Source organism: Scyliorhinus torazame, unplaced genomic scaffold (assembly GCF_047496885.1).
Source record: "Scyliorhinus torazame isolate Kashiwa2021f unplaced genomic scaffold, sScyTor2.1 scaffold_1330, whole genome shotgun sequence".
NCBI classification, from domain to species: domain Eukaryota; kingdom Metazoa; phylum Chordata; class Chondrichthyes; order Carcharhiniformes; family Scyliorhinidae; genus Scyliorhinus; species Scyliorhinus torazame.
In genome coordinates, this window is record NW_027309057.1 from 37,682 (window position 1) to 52,736 (window position 15,055).

Here is a 15,055-nt window from a genome sequence, read left to right on the forward strand (position 1 = left end):
ATCCTACCATCTATATCGAAACCTACCACTACTGGCCAATACTTAACTTTAGGAAGGGGTCACCAGGTCAGGGAAACAAATGGCTTATCGAATCGGATCTGATGGCTTATCGAATCGGATTCAAAAGGCTGATACGGGTCGATGGCTAGGAGTCTTTATCGGGCAGCGATCGCTGGAGTCAAACTTACGGTTCTTTGCTGAAGGTTCTTGCGAAGGCTGCGAGCAGGTGAAGTAGTGAGAGAGATCTGAAGTTGGCCCCTCACTTTATAGGGCCCAGGGGCTTCCCGCCTCTCGGGGCGGCCCTTGACCCTGAGTCCCAAGTGATTGGACTTGTTCCCAATCACTGGGTTCGATATGCTCCAATAATGGGGCGATTCCTCGATCGAGGGGTGGTCGTTCGCCTGTCTTTGTTTCGGCCACTGCAGGCGCCGACAGGTCTGGCCCGGCATTCAATTGCTAATATGTTGCAATTGTTCCCGGGGATAGCCGATTAAACTGCAGATGTCTGGGTTGATGTGCTGCTAATAGTCTTGAGTATCTGGGCCGACTTCCCCAGAGCCGAATACGCTATTCTGTCTGCAGCTGTCCGTTTGTGTCCTGTTGGCTGCTTTTCCCATCAGCCTTTTCAGTTAGCCATTTTAAATCGGGTTTTGGCCAAATTAATAGGGAATCAGCCATTTTAGGTGGCTACAGGATGAGATAAGATAAGGTAGTGCCTGGGATATTTATGGGGAGCTAATGGAGAGGAAGCCTCGATGGAAGAGGTAAAACGGAAGTGGGAGAAGAGCTGGGGTGGGCGGTTTGATGTGGCGGCAAAGCCCTGTGTAATGTAAATTCAACCTCTTGTGCAAGATTGAGCCTAATTCAAGTCAAAGTGGTGCACAGAGTTGCACATGTCAGTATCACAGATTGGATTGGATTTGTTTATTGTCACGTGTACTGAGGTACAGTGAAAAGTATGTTTCTGCGAGCAGCTCAACAGATCATTAAGTACATGAGAAGAAAAAGGAATAAAAGAAAACACATAATAGGGCAACACAAGATATACAATGTAACTACACAAGCACCAGCATCGGCTGAAGCATACAGGGTATAGTGTTAATGAAATCAGTCCATAAGAGGGTCATTTAGGAGTGGTAACAGCAGGGAAGAAGCTGTTTTTGAGTCTGTTGTGTGTGTTCTCAGACTTCTGTATCTCCCGCCCGATGGAACAAGTTGGAAGAGTGAGTAAGCCGGGTGGGGGGGGATCTTTGATTATGCTGCCCGCTTTCCCAGGCAGTGGGAGGTGTAAATGGAGTCAATGGATGGGAGGCAGGTTCGTGTGATGGACTGGGCAGTGTTCACGACTCTCTGAAGTTTCTTGCGGTCCTGGGCCGAGCAGTTGCCATACCAGGCTGTGATGCAGCCAGATAGGATGCTTTCCGTGGTGCATCTGTAAAAGTTGGTACGGGTTAATTTGGACATGCCGAATTTCCTTAGTTTCCTGAGGAAGTATAGGCGCTGTTGTGCTTTCTTGGTGGTAGCGTCGACGTGGATGGACCAGGACAGATTTTTGGAGATGTGCACCCCTAGGAATTTGAAACTGCTAACCATCTCCACCTCGGCCCCATTGATGCTGACAGGGGTGTGTGCAGTACTTTGCTTCCTGAAGTCAATGACCAGCTCTTTAATTTTGCTGGCACTGAGGGAGAGATTGTTGTCGCTGCACCACTCCACTAGGTTCTCCATCTCCCTCCAGTATTCTGACTCGTCGTTATTCGAGATCCAGCCCACTTATGGTCGTATTGTCAGCAAACTTGTAGATGGAGTTGGAACCAAATTTTGCCACCCAGTCGTGTGTGTACAGGGAGTAGAGTAGGGGGCTAAGTACGCAGCCTTGCGGGGCCCCGGTATTGAGGACTATTGTGGAAGAGGTGTTGTTATTCATTCTTACTGATTGTGGTCTGTTGGTCAGAAAATCGAGGATCGACTTCCGGGTGCGGCGATGACCAGCTGAGTCGCACGTTTCGGCAGCTCCCGGTGAAACGGACTTTTGGGCTCTTGATAGGAGCCCCAACGGCAATTTTAACGGCTAAAAACACCGTGCGGTAAACCAGAAGGGAATTCCCCCTGGACACGGATGGAAAAAGGAGAGGAAAGTGGCCGGATTGCAGCGGATCCTTTGGAACAGCGGCAAGGAAGGCAAGCAAAAACCAAGATGGCGTCGGAAGGTGGCAGTTTCACATGGGGCCCTGAACAACAAGAGTTCTTGAAATGCTGCGTGGAAGAGATAAAAAAGGAAATGAAGAAAGAGCTGTTGGCCCCGATACTACAGGCGATTGAAGGGCTAAAGGAGGAACAAAAGACCCAGGAGCGGGAGCTTCGGGTCGTGAAGGCGAAGGCAGCCGAGAATGAGGACGATATACAGGGACTGGTGGTGAAGACGGAGATACAGGAGGCACATCAGAAACGATGTGTGGAGAGGTTGGAGGCACTGGAAAACAACGCAAGGAGGAACAACCTGAGGATTCTTGGTCTTCCTGAAGGTGTGGAGGGTGCGGACGTCGGGGCATATGTGAGCACGATGCTGCACTCGTTAATGGGAGCGGAGGCCCCGGCGGGTCCGTTGGAGGTGGAGGGAGCATACCGAGTTATGGCGCGAGGACCGAGAGCAGGAGAAACTCCCAGAGCCATAGTGGTGAGATTCCTCCGTTTTAAGGATAGAGAAATGGTCCTTAGATGGGCGAAGAAAACTCGGAGCAGTAAATGGGAGAACGCGGTGATCCGCGTTCATCAAGACTGGAGTGCGGAGGTGGCGAGAAGGAGGGCGAGCTTTAATCGGGCCAAGGCGGTGCTTCATAAAAGGAAGATAAAATTTGGAATGCTGCAACCGGCAAGACTGTGGGTCACATATCAAGGGAGGCACCACTACTTTGAGACGGCGGATGAAGCGTGGACTTTTATTGTAGAAGAAAAACTGGAATGAGTGGATTATTAAAAAGAACGTTTGGACAAAGTGGTGAGGCGAATGGGGGGGGGCGAAGAGGGGTTTTATGTTCTAATCCTGCGGTGTGGTAACTTTTCTCTCTCCCACAGGGGGTGATGGGGGGAGGTGGGGAGGGAGAGGAGATGGGGCGTTGGCCATGGGGGGCGGGGCCAAGGGAGAAGCGCGGGCTTGGCTCCCGCGCTATGATAATTATGGCGGGAATAGAGAAGCAGGAAGGAGGGGGCGTCGCACGGTGCGAGCCGTGGTCACGGGGGGGAAGCCGAGGTCAGCCAGAGTTTGCTGACTTCTGGGAGCAACATGGGGGGAGTAATTACGCTAGCGGGGGGTCTAGCGGGGGGGGTGGGAGGGGGGAATTACTGGGTTGCTGCTGCTGGGGAAAGGGGGGAGCGGGTACGGGAGAGGATGGGCGGGGGGGCACCGCCGGGGGGAGATACAGCTGCGTGGGAACTGGGTGAGAAGCTGGAAAAAGATGATGGCTAATCGGCAAGGGGGGGGGTGGGAAGCCCCCCAACTCGGCTGATCACGTGGAACGTGAGAGGGCTCAACGGGCCGATAAAGAGGGCACGGGTACTCGCACACCTTAAGAAACTTAAAGCAGATGTGGTTATGTTACAGGAAACGCACCTGAAACTGATAGACCAGGTTAGGCTGCGCAAAGGATGGGTGGGGCAGGTGTTCCATTCGGGGCTAGATGCGAAAAACAGGGGGGTGGCTATATTAGTGGGGAAGCGGGTTATGTTCGAGGCAAAGACTATAGTGGCGGATAACGGGGGCAGATACGTGATGGTGAGTGGCAAACTACAGGGAGAGACGGTGGTTTTGGTAAACGTGTATGCCCCGAACTGGGATGATGCCAATTTTATGAGGCGGATGCTAGGACGCATTCCGGACCTGGAGACGGGAAAGCTGATAATGGGGGGAGACTTTAACACGGTGTTGGAACCAGGGCTGGATAGGTCGAAGTCCAGGACTGGAAGGAGGCCGGCAGCAGCCAAGGTGCTTAAAGATTTTATGGAGCAGATGGGAGGTGTGGACCCGTGGAGATTCAGTAGACCTAGGAGTAAGGAGTTCTCGTTTTTCTCCTATGTCCATAAAGTCTATTCGCGCATAGACTTTTTCGTGCTGGGTAGGGCATTGATCCCGAAGGTGAGGGGAACGGAGTATACGGCTATAGCCATTTCGGATCACGCCCCACACTGGGTGGACTTGGAGATAGGGGAGGAAACAGGAGGGCGCCCACCCTGGAGAATGGACATGGGACTAATGGCGGATGAGGGGGTGTGTTTAAGGGTGAGGGGATGTATTGAAAAGTACTTGGAACTCAATGACAATGGGGAGGTCCAGGTGGGAGTGGTCTGGGAGGCGTTGAAGGCGGTGGTTAGGGGGGAGCTGATATCAATAAGGGCACATAAAGGGAAGCAGGAGAGTAAGGAACGGGAGCGGTTGCTGCAAGAACTTTTGAGGGTGGACAGACAATATGCGGAAGCACCGGAGGAGGGATTGTACAGGGAAAGGCAAAGGCTGCATGTGGAATTTGACTTGCTGACTACAGGCACTGCAGAGGCACAATGGAGGAAGGCACAGGGTGTACAGTATGAATATGGGGAGAAGGCGAGCAGGTTGCTGGCACACCAATTGAGGAAAAGGGGAGCAGCGAGGGAAATAGGGGGAGTGAGGGACGAGGAAGGAGAGATGGAGCGGGGAGCAGAGAGAGTGAATGAAGTGTTCAAGACATTTTATAAAAAATTATATGAAGCTCAACCCCCGGATGGGAGGGAGAGAATGATGGACTTTTTGGATCGGCTGGAAATTCCCAAGGTGAAAGAGCAGGAAAGGGTGGGACTGGGAGCACAGATCGAGGTAGAAGAAGTGGTGAAAGGAATTAGGAGCATGCAGACGGGAAAGGCCCCGGGACCGGACGGATTCCCAGTCGAATTTTATAGAAAATATTTGGACTTGCTCGCCCCGGTACTGACGAGGACCTTTAATGAGGCAAAGGAAAGGGGACAACTGCCCCCGACTATGTCTGAAGCAACGATATCGCTTCTCTTAAAGAAGGAAAAGGACCCGCTACAATGCGGGTCCTACAGACCAATTTCCCTCCTAAATGTGGATGCCAAGGTCCTGGCCAAGGTAATGGCAATGAGAATAGAGGAATGTGTCCCGGGGGTGGTTCACGAGGACCAAACTGGGTTTGTGAAGGGGAGACAGCTGAACACGAATATACGGAGGCTGTTAGGGGTAATGATGATGGCCCCACCAGAGGGTGAAACAGAGATAGTAGTGGCGATGGATGCCGAGAAAGCATTTGATAGAGTGGAATGGGATTATTTGTGGGAGGTGTTGAGGAGATTTGGTTTTGGAGAGGGGTATGTTAGATGGGTGCAGCTATTGTATAGGGCCCCAGTGGCGAGTGTGGTCACGAATGGACGGGGATCGGCATATTTTCGGCTCCATAGAGGGACAAGGCAGGGATGCCCTCTGTCCCCATTACTGATTGAGCCCCTGGCGATAGCGCTGAGGGGTTCCAAGAAGTGGAGGGGAGTACTTAGGGGAGGAGAAGAACACCGGGTATCTTTGTATGCGGACGATTTGCTACTATATGTGGCGGACCCGGCGGAGGGGATGCCAGAAATAATGCGGATACTTGGGGAGTTTGGGGATTTTTCAGGGTATAAATTGAACATGGGGAAGAGTGAGCTGTTTGTGGTGCATCCTGGGGAGCAGAGTAGAGAAATAGAGGACCTACCGTTGAGGAAGGTATCAAGAGACTTTCGTTACCTGGGGATCCAGATAGCTAAGAATTGGGGCACACTGCACAGGTTAAATTTAACGCGGTTGGTGGAACAGATGGAGGAAGATTTCAAGAGATGGGATATGGTAGCCCTGTCAACGGCAGGGAGGGTGCAGGCGGTTAAGATGGTGGTCCTCCCGAGATTCCTCTTTGTGTTTCAGTGCCTCCCGGTGGTGATCACGAAGGCTTTTTTTAAAAGGATTGAAAAGAGCATCATGGGTTTTGTTTGGGCCGGGAAGACCCCGAGAGTGAGGAAGGGATTCTTACAGCGTAGCAGGGATAGGGGGGGGCTGGCACTACCGAGCCTAAGTGAGTACTATTGGGCCGCTAATATTTCAATGGTGAGTAAGTGGATGGGAGAGGAGGAGGGAGCGGCGTGGAAGAGATTAGAGAGGGCGTCCTGTAGGGGGACTAGCCTGCAGGCTATGGTGACAGCCCCATTGCCGTTCTCACCGAGGAACTACACCACAAGCCCGGTGGTGGTAGCTACACTGAAGATTTGGGGACAGTGGAGACGGCATAGGGGAAAGACTGGAGCTTTGGGGGGGTCCCCGATAAGAAACAACCATAGGTTTGCCCCGGGGGGAATGGATGGGGGATATGGAATGTGGCAAAGAGCAGGAATAACGCAACTGAAAGATCTATTTGTGGATGGGAAGTTCGCGAGTCTGGGAGCGCTGACCGAGAAATATGGGTTGCCCCAAGGGAATGCATTCAGGTATATGCAACTGAGGGCTTTTGCGAGGCAACAGGTGAGGGATTTTCCGCAGCTCCCGACACAAGAAGTGCAGGACAGAGTGATCTCAAAGACATGGGTGGGGGATGGTAAGGTGTCAGATATATATAGGGAAATGAGGGACGAAGGGGAGACTATGGTAGATGAACTAAAAGGGAAATGGAAAGAAGAGCTGGGGGAGGAGATCGAGGAGGGGCTGTGGGCGGATGCCCTAAGTAGGGTAAACTCGTCGTCCTCGTGTGCCAGGCTAAGCCTGATTCAGTTTAAGGTATTACACAGGGCGCATATGACTGGAGCGCGGCTCAGTAAATTTTTTGGGGTGGAGGATAGGTGTGCGAGGTGCTCGAGAAGCCCAGCGAATCATACCCATATGTTTTGGTCATGCCCGGCACTACGGGGGTTTTGGATGGGGGTGACAAAGGTGCTTTCAAAAGTAGTGGGGGTCCGGGTCGAACCAAGCTGGGGGTTGGCTATATTTGGGGTAGCACAAGAGCCGGGAGTGCAGGAGGCGAGAGAGGCCGATGTTTTGGCCTTTGCGTCCCTAGTAGCCCGGCGCAGGATATTGCTAATGTGGAAGGAAGCCAAGCCCCCGGGGGTGGAGACCTGGATAAATGACATGGCGGGGTTTATAAAGCTAGAGCGGATTAAGTTCGTCCTAAGGGGGTCGGCTCAAGGGTTCATCAGGCGGTGGCAACCGTTCGTCGAATACCTTGCGGATAGATAGATGGAAGGGGAAAAAGAAGGCAGCAGCAGCAGCCCAGGATTTGGGGGGGGGGGGGGGTGTAACCTGTGACAAGGCAGTTGCCAATTAGGGCTAGTTTTCATTTTTGTTATTTAATATTTATTCATTTTTTGTTTTTTGCTTATATAAAATAGGTCATTGTTATTTGTGCTGTTATAATATTGTGTAAAGGATGCACAATGTACTGTGTTGGTTGACCAAAAATTTTCAATAAAATATTTATTAAAAAAAAAAGAAAATCGAGGATCCAGTTGCAGAGTGGGGAGCCAAGTCCTAGGTTTTGGAGCTTTGATATGAGCTTGGCTGGGATTATGGTGTTGAAGGCAGAGCTATAGTCAATAAATTGGAGTCTGATGTAGGAGTTCTTGTTGTCGAGATGCTCGAGGGATGAGTGTAGGGCCAGGGAAAAGGCATCTGCTGTGGATGCAATGGCATGCGAATTGCAGTGGATCAAGGTGTTCTGGGAGTATGGAGGTGATGCGCTTCATGATCAACCTCTCGATGCACTTCATTACGACAGAAGTCAGGGCCACCAGACGGTAGTCATTGAGGCACGTTGCCTGGATCTTCTTTGGCACCGGTATAATGACTTGTTTTTTTACCGGGGGATGGAGGACGAATGTGGGTGGTGTTCAAGGGGGCCGGCAAACCACACTATCGTGTTCTGGTCTTGCCCGGAGTTGGTGGAGTTTTGGCAGGCTTTTTCAGAGGTTATGTTGGAGGTTTTGGGAGTGAGGGTGGCACTGAGCCTGATATTTGGGGTGGCGGGAGGATCCGTGAGTGCAGTTGTGGGGGGGGGGGGGGGCTTTGTCTCCCTGATAGCCCCGAGGCGGATCTTGCTGGTGGGCTCCGGAGCCACCCAAAGCAGCAGAGTGGGTGAGTGACTTGGCAGAATTTTTACATTTGGAAAAATTAGAGGGGTCGAGGAGGGGTTCTTCTCAAAGTGGTGATTTTTCAGCGCCTTCTTTAAGGAGTGGTCTACCTGGGCGGTGAGGGAGAGGGGGCTTGTTTCTGTTCAGGGAATCATTGTCTTGTGTACCAAGTATAAAGTGTAGCATGTGGGCCGTTAAGAGGGATGCAGGGATTTGTTCTGTAATATGGCAAGTGTATAAAGATAATCGTTTCCCGTGTTTTGTATATAAATTGAAAATGCCCTGAATAAAAATAACTTATTTTACGCATCAAGTTGTTAGAATTAAGCCAGGTCGGGTGATAGAGACAGATTCAATGGTATTCTGCAAAAGGGACTGGATAAATATTTGGAGAAGGACAAAAAGATTGCATGAGTATACAGGAAAGATTGGGACTGGGAGACAGCTGGATCGTTCTCTGATAGGACCAGCGCAGTCTCAATGGGCCCAAAATGGTTCCTTTCTGTGCTGTACTCAGCTTTGTTTCTATGTCTTTCACAGTATGACAACTTTCACTCTGTATTCCTCCATCAACCGTGGCTGTTACTGTAAAAAGCAGAGCTGCTGGTGTGGCAGGGAGGAAGAGAGAGAAAAGGCAAAAGGAAATCCTTCTCATGGAAGAGATGTACAAGTTATACTTAATCTGAGAATCAATTTGAATTTCTTATTTTATTTGAAACGGTAGGAGAAATGATTTAAACCTGTTTCATAAAGTTTGGCAAATGCACTTTTTCCTCTTGAAAATAGATTGTAATAAAATTTGCTTTTCTTATATTTTTGTTCTATTTTTATTGTCTCAACAAAAATCAGAATTACCGTTTCACTTCTTATCGTTTTATAAGGTCATAGGAAATGTTCAAAAATAACAAGCTAGCAACTGATGACTCCTAAAAAAATTATGTAATTGACAACATTGGTTCCAAAGGTTAGTGCCAACTAACTAGAGTTATTTTCCTTACAGAAATTTTAGCTTTTTGTCAAACGGGTTTTAGTCTGACGTTGGTTTAACACTGTGTCACTGTAAGAGAACATGGTAACTAAATCTGCTGCTCGCATTACATTGTATTTGCACTAAATGGTAAGTTCTAACTTTTCAACAGGCTGCAGTCATGTCTTCGTTCTTTTTCTGATTGTAAACATTAAAGCATACTGAAGAGCTACACATAGTCAGCCGGTACCATCATTACCTGGCATGTGCTAAATGAAGAGGTGAATGATAGTCACCGTTATTCATTAATATTGGCCAATAGACAGATCCTTAAAATACTGCACCGTAAACATTTCTCTATGTTCAAAAACAGTAAGGAAATTCAGCCTTACCTATGGATAAGTCTGGGTCGTGAATGGGATCATTGTAAAGCTTGTGCTTGTGATCAGAATCAAGAGTTATTTGTCCTTCTGCAATACAGACAAATTAAGCATTATGCAGAAAAAAATGAAAAGAAAGAACTTGAATATAAATAAGCTCCAAATATTATTTCATAAACTATTGATTTGTGTGTAAGTAGAATTTTATCATTTGTCAGTTTTGTTAAATGGTAAGAACTGTAGAAACTAAGCTGACAACAAACTAACAGTGATAATTTAACTGGATCTAGAGGTATGTTGGGATCTGCAAGTCATCAAAATTACATTTGCATTCTGTGAATTAAAGTGTGTCTGATTTGCTAGCATCAAGCTACATGAAATATCTCAACACTGAAATGGCTTATTCCTGACAAAAAGATACTTACAGTAAATGATGAGTTAATGGTCAATGATCTAGTATAGTAATGTGCAGCAGATTTTCTTCAACATAGTTAATATAGTTGCCATAATTTGTTTTACATTGCATTTTGCCTAAACATGTGTGATATTACCAAAGATTCTTTTGTAATCTGAACTTCTACATGAGCTTTGTCTCAATGGTGAAATGTATAGAACACTTAAATATTAATCGCAAGCAAAAACAGAAAAGACTGGCCAATCTCAGCTGGTCTGACAGTATCTGTGGAGAGAGGTGAGCTAATGTTTTGAGTCTGGATGACTCTTCGTCAAAGCTAATAAAGCTTAATACTTAAGTATTAATGATAGGCTCAGAATGTGATGATGCTCCTCCACTGTGTAGGAAGTCAAATGAAGAGAGCTTGTTTGTGCCTATGGTTTGCCACATGCTGATTTACCAACTTCAGAAAGATGAGAGTATGAGGATATGATAGGAATTGAGACTGAACGCTTCACCATTGAGGACCACTGGGAAACAATAACTAATCCGAGGGATGCGAGTCATCCTGTTCCATCTCATGTAAATTCCAGTAACTAGTTCAAAAGCAGAATGAGTCAATTTATGAGAAAGCTTGCCTGCATACACCGAGAGCAGGAACCACACAAAGCGGAGGGAAATATGCTTTAAACAAAGGCATTAAAGATAACCACCTATGTGACTTACTGTTTGCAGTTTGCATCTGCTGTTTATCATCTCTAATAGGCAGCAAATTATGATGTTGGACATTGATTATAATTTTTCTGATGGACTGTTCACTATCTGTAAAGGAGAGCACATTTCATTACCATACATCACCTACATATCACACTAATCATTAAAAAATAAAAGCTGGTGAAGCAATAATTCAGTGTCAGCATATAATGGGTTAACAGCAAACTATTTTTTGGAGTAAGTTAGTGAAAGTGTGACTGACATTGTTAGTGAGGCAAGTTTAGTTTCAGCAGAAATACAGATGCAAGGGCAGCTTCTCGATGGACTCAATTTTCTGACAAGTGGCAATCCCTTATCACCTTTGATAAGAATATTAAATTAGTGTTAAAGGCATATTGCTGGAAAACATGGCAACAGTTCCCAGCAAACCCATTTTGAGAACTAAGAGACTGGTAAAAAGATGATCAATTCAGGGACCACCACTCTGCATCGGCTCCCACTACAACCCCTCACCCGTGAAAAGGCAAATATTTATAAATTTTGTGATGGGAAACAAAAACACTTCAAAGCTAAGGCCTCTCCAAACCAATTGAAGCCGGATAGGAATTTGTTTGCGTTGCTTACAAGCTGAAATTTGTCCCTGGAAAATTAGTACAGCAATTATCAAAAGACAAGCTGATAATATGGCTGCAGCCAGTCCCTTACATTTGAAGTAGGACTTAATAAAAAACCGAGAAGAAATTAGGAACAGTAATGGTCAGAATTCTGGAGGGAGGATTGACTTCCGGTGGCGGCGATGAGTGAGTGAGCCGCACATTCGGTGGCTCTCACTCCGGCGGGATTTGAGGACCTGGTTCCCCGGTTTTGCGGGACTATGGAGCGCTGGAAAGACGGCCACAGAGGTGCTGAGGAACAGGCAGAGCTGCATGGAACCGCGGGAGAGGAAAGGACAAAGGCAAGGTGCAGGGGATGCTTACCCGGGAGCAAAGATGGCGGACCTACGGACTTCGGACCTGGCGATCCAGCAATCGCTCGAAAACATGCTGCAGGTGATAAAAAGCAGTTTTGAGTCGTTGAAGCGGGATAACTTGGACCCACTTCAGAAGGCAGTGGATCAGTTGAACCAGAGATTGGATGCCCAGGACGAAAATGTTAAGGAGCTGGGAGAGGCGGTGGAGGAGCAGGCGGACGCACAGACGATTGCTGCGCTAGAAGGCGATGGGCTGAAGGAGAGACAGAGAAGACTGCTGGAAGAGTGGAGGAGCTGGAAAATAGAGCCCGCAGACAAAATCTGAGGATCATCGGCCTCCCGGAGGGGGCTGAGAGAGCCGATGCAACATTTTCTGTGGCTGACCTGTTGATGCAGCTGATGGGGGCTGAAGCCTTTCCACGACCGCAGGAGCTGGAGGAAGCACACAGAGTACAGGCGAAGCTGATGCGTCCGGGGGGTTCCCCCCCGTCCGATGGTGATCAGGTTCTACAGGTTTGCGGAGAAGGAGCGGGCGTCGCAGTGGGCAATGAGTGCTAAGAGCAGCACGTGGAATAACAGTGTTCTTCGCATTTATCAGGACCCAAGCCAGGAGGTGGCCAGGCGTCGAGCAGCCTTTAAACAAGTTAAGGAGGTGCTATTTAAAAAGCACGTGAAGTTTGGTCTGCTCTTCCAGCTCGTCTTTGGGTCACGCATCAGGGCCAACACCACTACTTCTCCGAGCCCAAAGAAGCGATGGACTTCACGAGGGATCAGGGGCTGGTCCTGAAAAAAGGACCCATGGACACGAGCTAGGGTCCGAGAATTACCGTTTGGGGGGATGCCTACTGTGCCTGGATTGTCGGTCGACTGTTTGCTTTGTTCTTTGTTCTTAAAGCAGTAATGTACAGCACAGGAACAGGCCTTTCAGCCCTCCAAGCCCGTGCCGACCATGCTGCCCGACTAAACTACAATCTTCTACACTTCCTGGGTCCGTATCCCTCTATTCCCATCGTATTCATGTATTTGTCAAGATGCCCCTTAAATGTCACTATCGTCCCTGCTTCCACCACCTCCTCCGGTAGTGAGTTCCAGGCACCCACTACCCTCTGTGTAACAAACTTGCCTCGTACATCTACTCTAAACCTTGCCCCTCTCACCTTAAACCTATGCCCCCTAGTAATTGACCCCTCTACCCTGGGGAAAAGCCTCTGACTATCCACTCTGTCTATGCCCCTCATAATTTTGTAGACCTCTATCAGGTCGCCCCTCAACCTCCGTCGTTCCAGTGAGAACAAACCGAGTTTATTCAACCGCTCCTCATAGCTAATGCCCTCCATACCAGGCAACATTCTGGTAAATCTCTTCTGCACCCTCTCGAAAGCCTCCACATCCTTCTGGTAGTGTGGCGACCAGAATTGAAATATACTCCACAAGTGTGGCCTAACTAAGGTTCTATACAGCTGCAACATGACTTGTCAATTCTTATACTCAATGCCCCGGCCAATGAAGGCAAGCATGCCGTATGCCTTCTTGACTACCTTCTCCACCTGTGTTGCCCCTTTCAGTGACCTGTGGACCTGTACACCTAGATCTCTCTGACTTTCAATACACTTGAGGGTTCTACCATTCACTGTATATTCCCTACCTGCATTAGACCTTCCAAAATGCATTACCTCACATTTGTCCGGTTTAAATTCCATCTGCCATCTCTCCGCCCAAGTCTCCAAACAATCTAAATCCTGCTGTATCCTCTGACAGTCCTCATCGCTATTCGCAATTCCACCAACCTTTGTGTCGTCTGCAAACTTACTAATCAGACCAGTTACCTTTTCCTCCAAATCATTTATATATACTACAAACAGCAAAGGTCCCAGGGAGAATTGGTGGGAGGAGCGTGTGAATCCCGCCACGCTGTGCCTGTCGGGGGCTGTTGAAAGCGCCCCCCCCCCCCCCGACGATTCTCCACGTTCGACGGGCCGAGTGCCCGCCGAGTTCATGTACGGATCCCTGCGGAACATCACTAGTCACAGCCCTCCAATTAGAAAAGCATCCTTCCATTGCTACTCTCTGCCTTCTATGACCTAGCCAGTTCTGTATCCACCTTGCCAGCTCACCCCTGATCCCGTGTGACTTCACCTTTTGTACTAGTCTACCATGAGGGACCTTGTCAAAGGCCTTACTGAAGTCCATATAGACAACATCCACTGCCCTACCTGAATCAATCATCTTTGTGACCTCCTCGAAAAACTCTATCAAGTTAGTGAGACACGACCTCCCCTTCACAAAACCATGCTGCCTCTCACTAATACGTCCATTTGCTTCCAAATGGGAGTGGATCCTGTCTCGAAGAATTCTCTCCAGTAATTTCCCTACCACTGAAGTAAGGCTCACCGGCCTGTAGTTCCCTGGATTATCCTTGCTACCCTTCTTAAACAGAGGAACAACATTGGCTATTCTCCAGTCCTCCGGGACATCACTTGAAGACAGTGAGGATCCAAAGATTTCTGTCAAGGCCTCAGCAATTTCCTCCAGCCTCCTTCAGTATTCTGGGGTAGATCCCATCAGGCCCTGGGGACTTATCTACCTTAATATTTTTTAAGACGGCCAACACCTCGTCTTTTTGGATCTCAATGTGACCCAGGCTATCTACACACCCTTCTCCAGACTCAACATCTACCAATTCATTCTCTTTGGTGAATACTGATGCAAAGTATTCATTTAGTACCTCGCCCATTTCCTCTGGCTCCACACATAGATTCCCTTGCCTATCCTTCAGTGGGCCAATCCTTTCCCTGGCTACCCTCTTGCTTTTTACGTACGTGTAAAAAAGCCTTGGGGATTCTCCTTAACCCGATTTGCCAATGACTTTTCGTGACCCCCCTTCTAGCCCTCCTGACTCCTTGCTCAAGTTCCTTCCTACTTTCCTTATATTCCACACAGGCTTCGTCTGTTCCCAGCCTTTTAGCCCTGACAAATGCCTCTTTTTTTTCTTTTTGACGAGGCCTACAATATCTCTCGTTATCCAAGGTTCCCGAAAATTGCCGTATTTTATCCTCCTTCCTCACAGGAACATGCCGGTCCCTGAATCCCTTTCAACTGACACTTGAAAGCCTCCCACATGTCAGATGTTGATTTGCCCTCAAACATCCGCCCCCCAATCTAGGTTCTTCAGTTCCCGCCTAATATGGTTATAATTAGCCTTCCCCCAATTTAGCACATTCACCCTAGGACCACTCTTATCCTTGTCCACCAGCACTTTAAAACTTACTGAATTGTGGTCACTGTTCCCGAAAATGCTCCCCTACTGAAAACTTCTACCACCTGGCCGGGCTCATTCCCCAATACCAGGTCCAGTACCGCCCCTTCCCTAGTTGGACTGTCCTACATATTGTTTTAAGAAGCCCTCCTGGATGCTCCTTACAAACTCCGCCCCGTCCTAAGCCCCTGGCACTAAGTGAGTCCCAGTCCAATATTGGGGAAGTTTGAAGTCTCCCATCACC

At 48.4% G+C, this 15,055-nt stretch overlaps 1 protein-coding gene across 3 annotated transcripts in view; it reads right to left on the bottom strand.

The window, feature by feature from the left end:
• The window catches only part of LOC140407204 (uncharacterized), a 50,524-nt gene extending 37,583 nt beyond the window's left edge, over positions 1 to 12,941 (bottom strand). The window contains exons 1-3 of one of the 3 annotated variants that reach the window (XM_072494870.1): positions 11,563 to 12,931; positions 10,598 to 10,693; positions 9,490 to 9,567 (exon numbers count right to left, since the gene is read on the bottom strand). In XM_072494870.1, coding sequence (XP_072350971.1) covers positions 9,490 to 9,567; positions 10,598 to 10,613 — 94 coding nt within the window. In that variant the 5' untranslated portion in view covers positions 10,614 to 10,693; positions 11,563 to 12,931. Of the gene's footprint in view, positions 1 to 9,489; positions 9,568 to 10,597; positions 10,694 to 11,562 lie in introns of all 3 variants that reach the window. The other 2 variants (XM_072494869.1, XM_072494871.1) reach the window with 2 other exon arrangements.
• Positions 12,942 to 15,055: the final 2,114 nt, after the last annotated feature.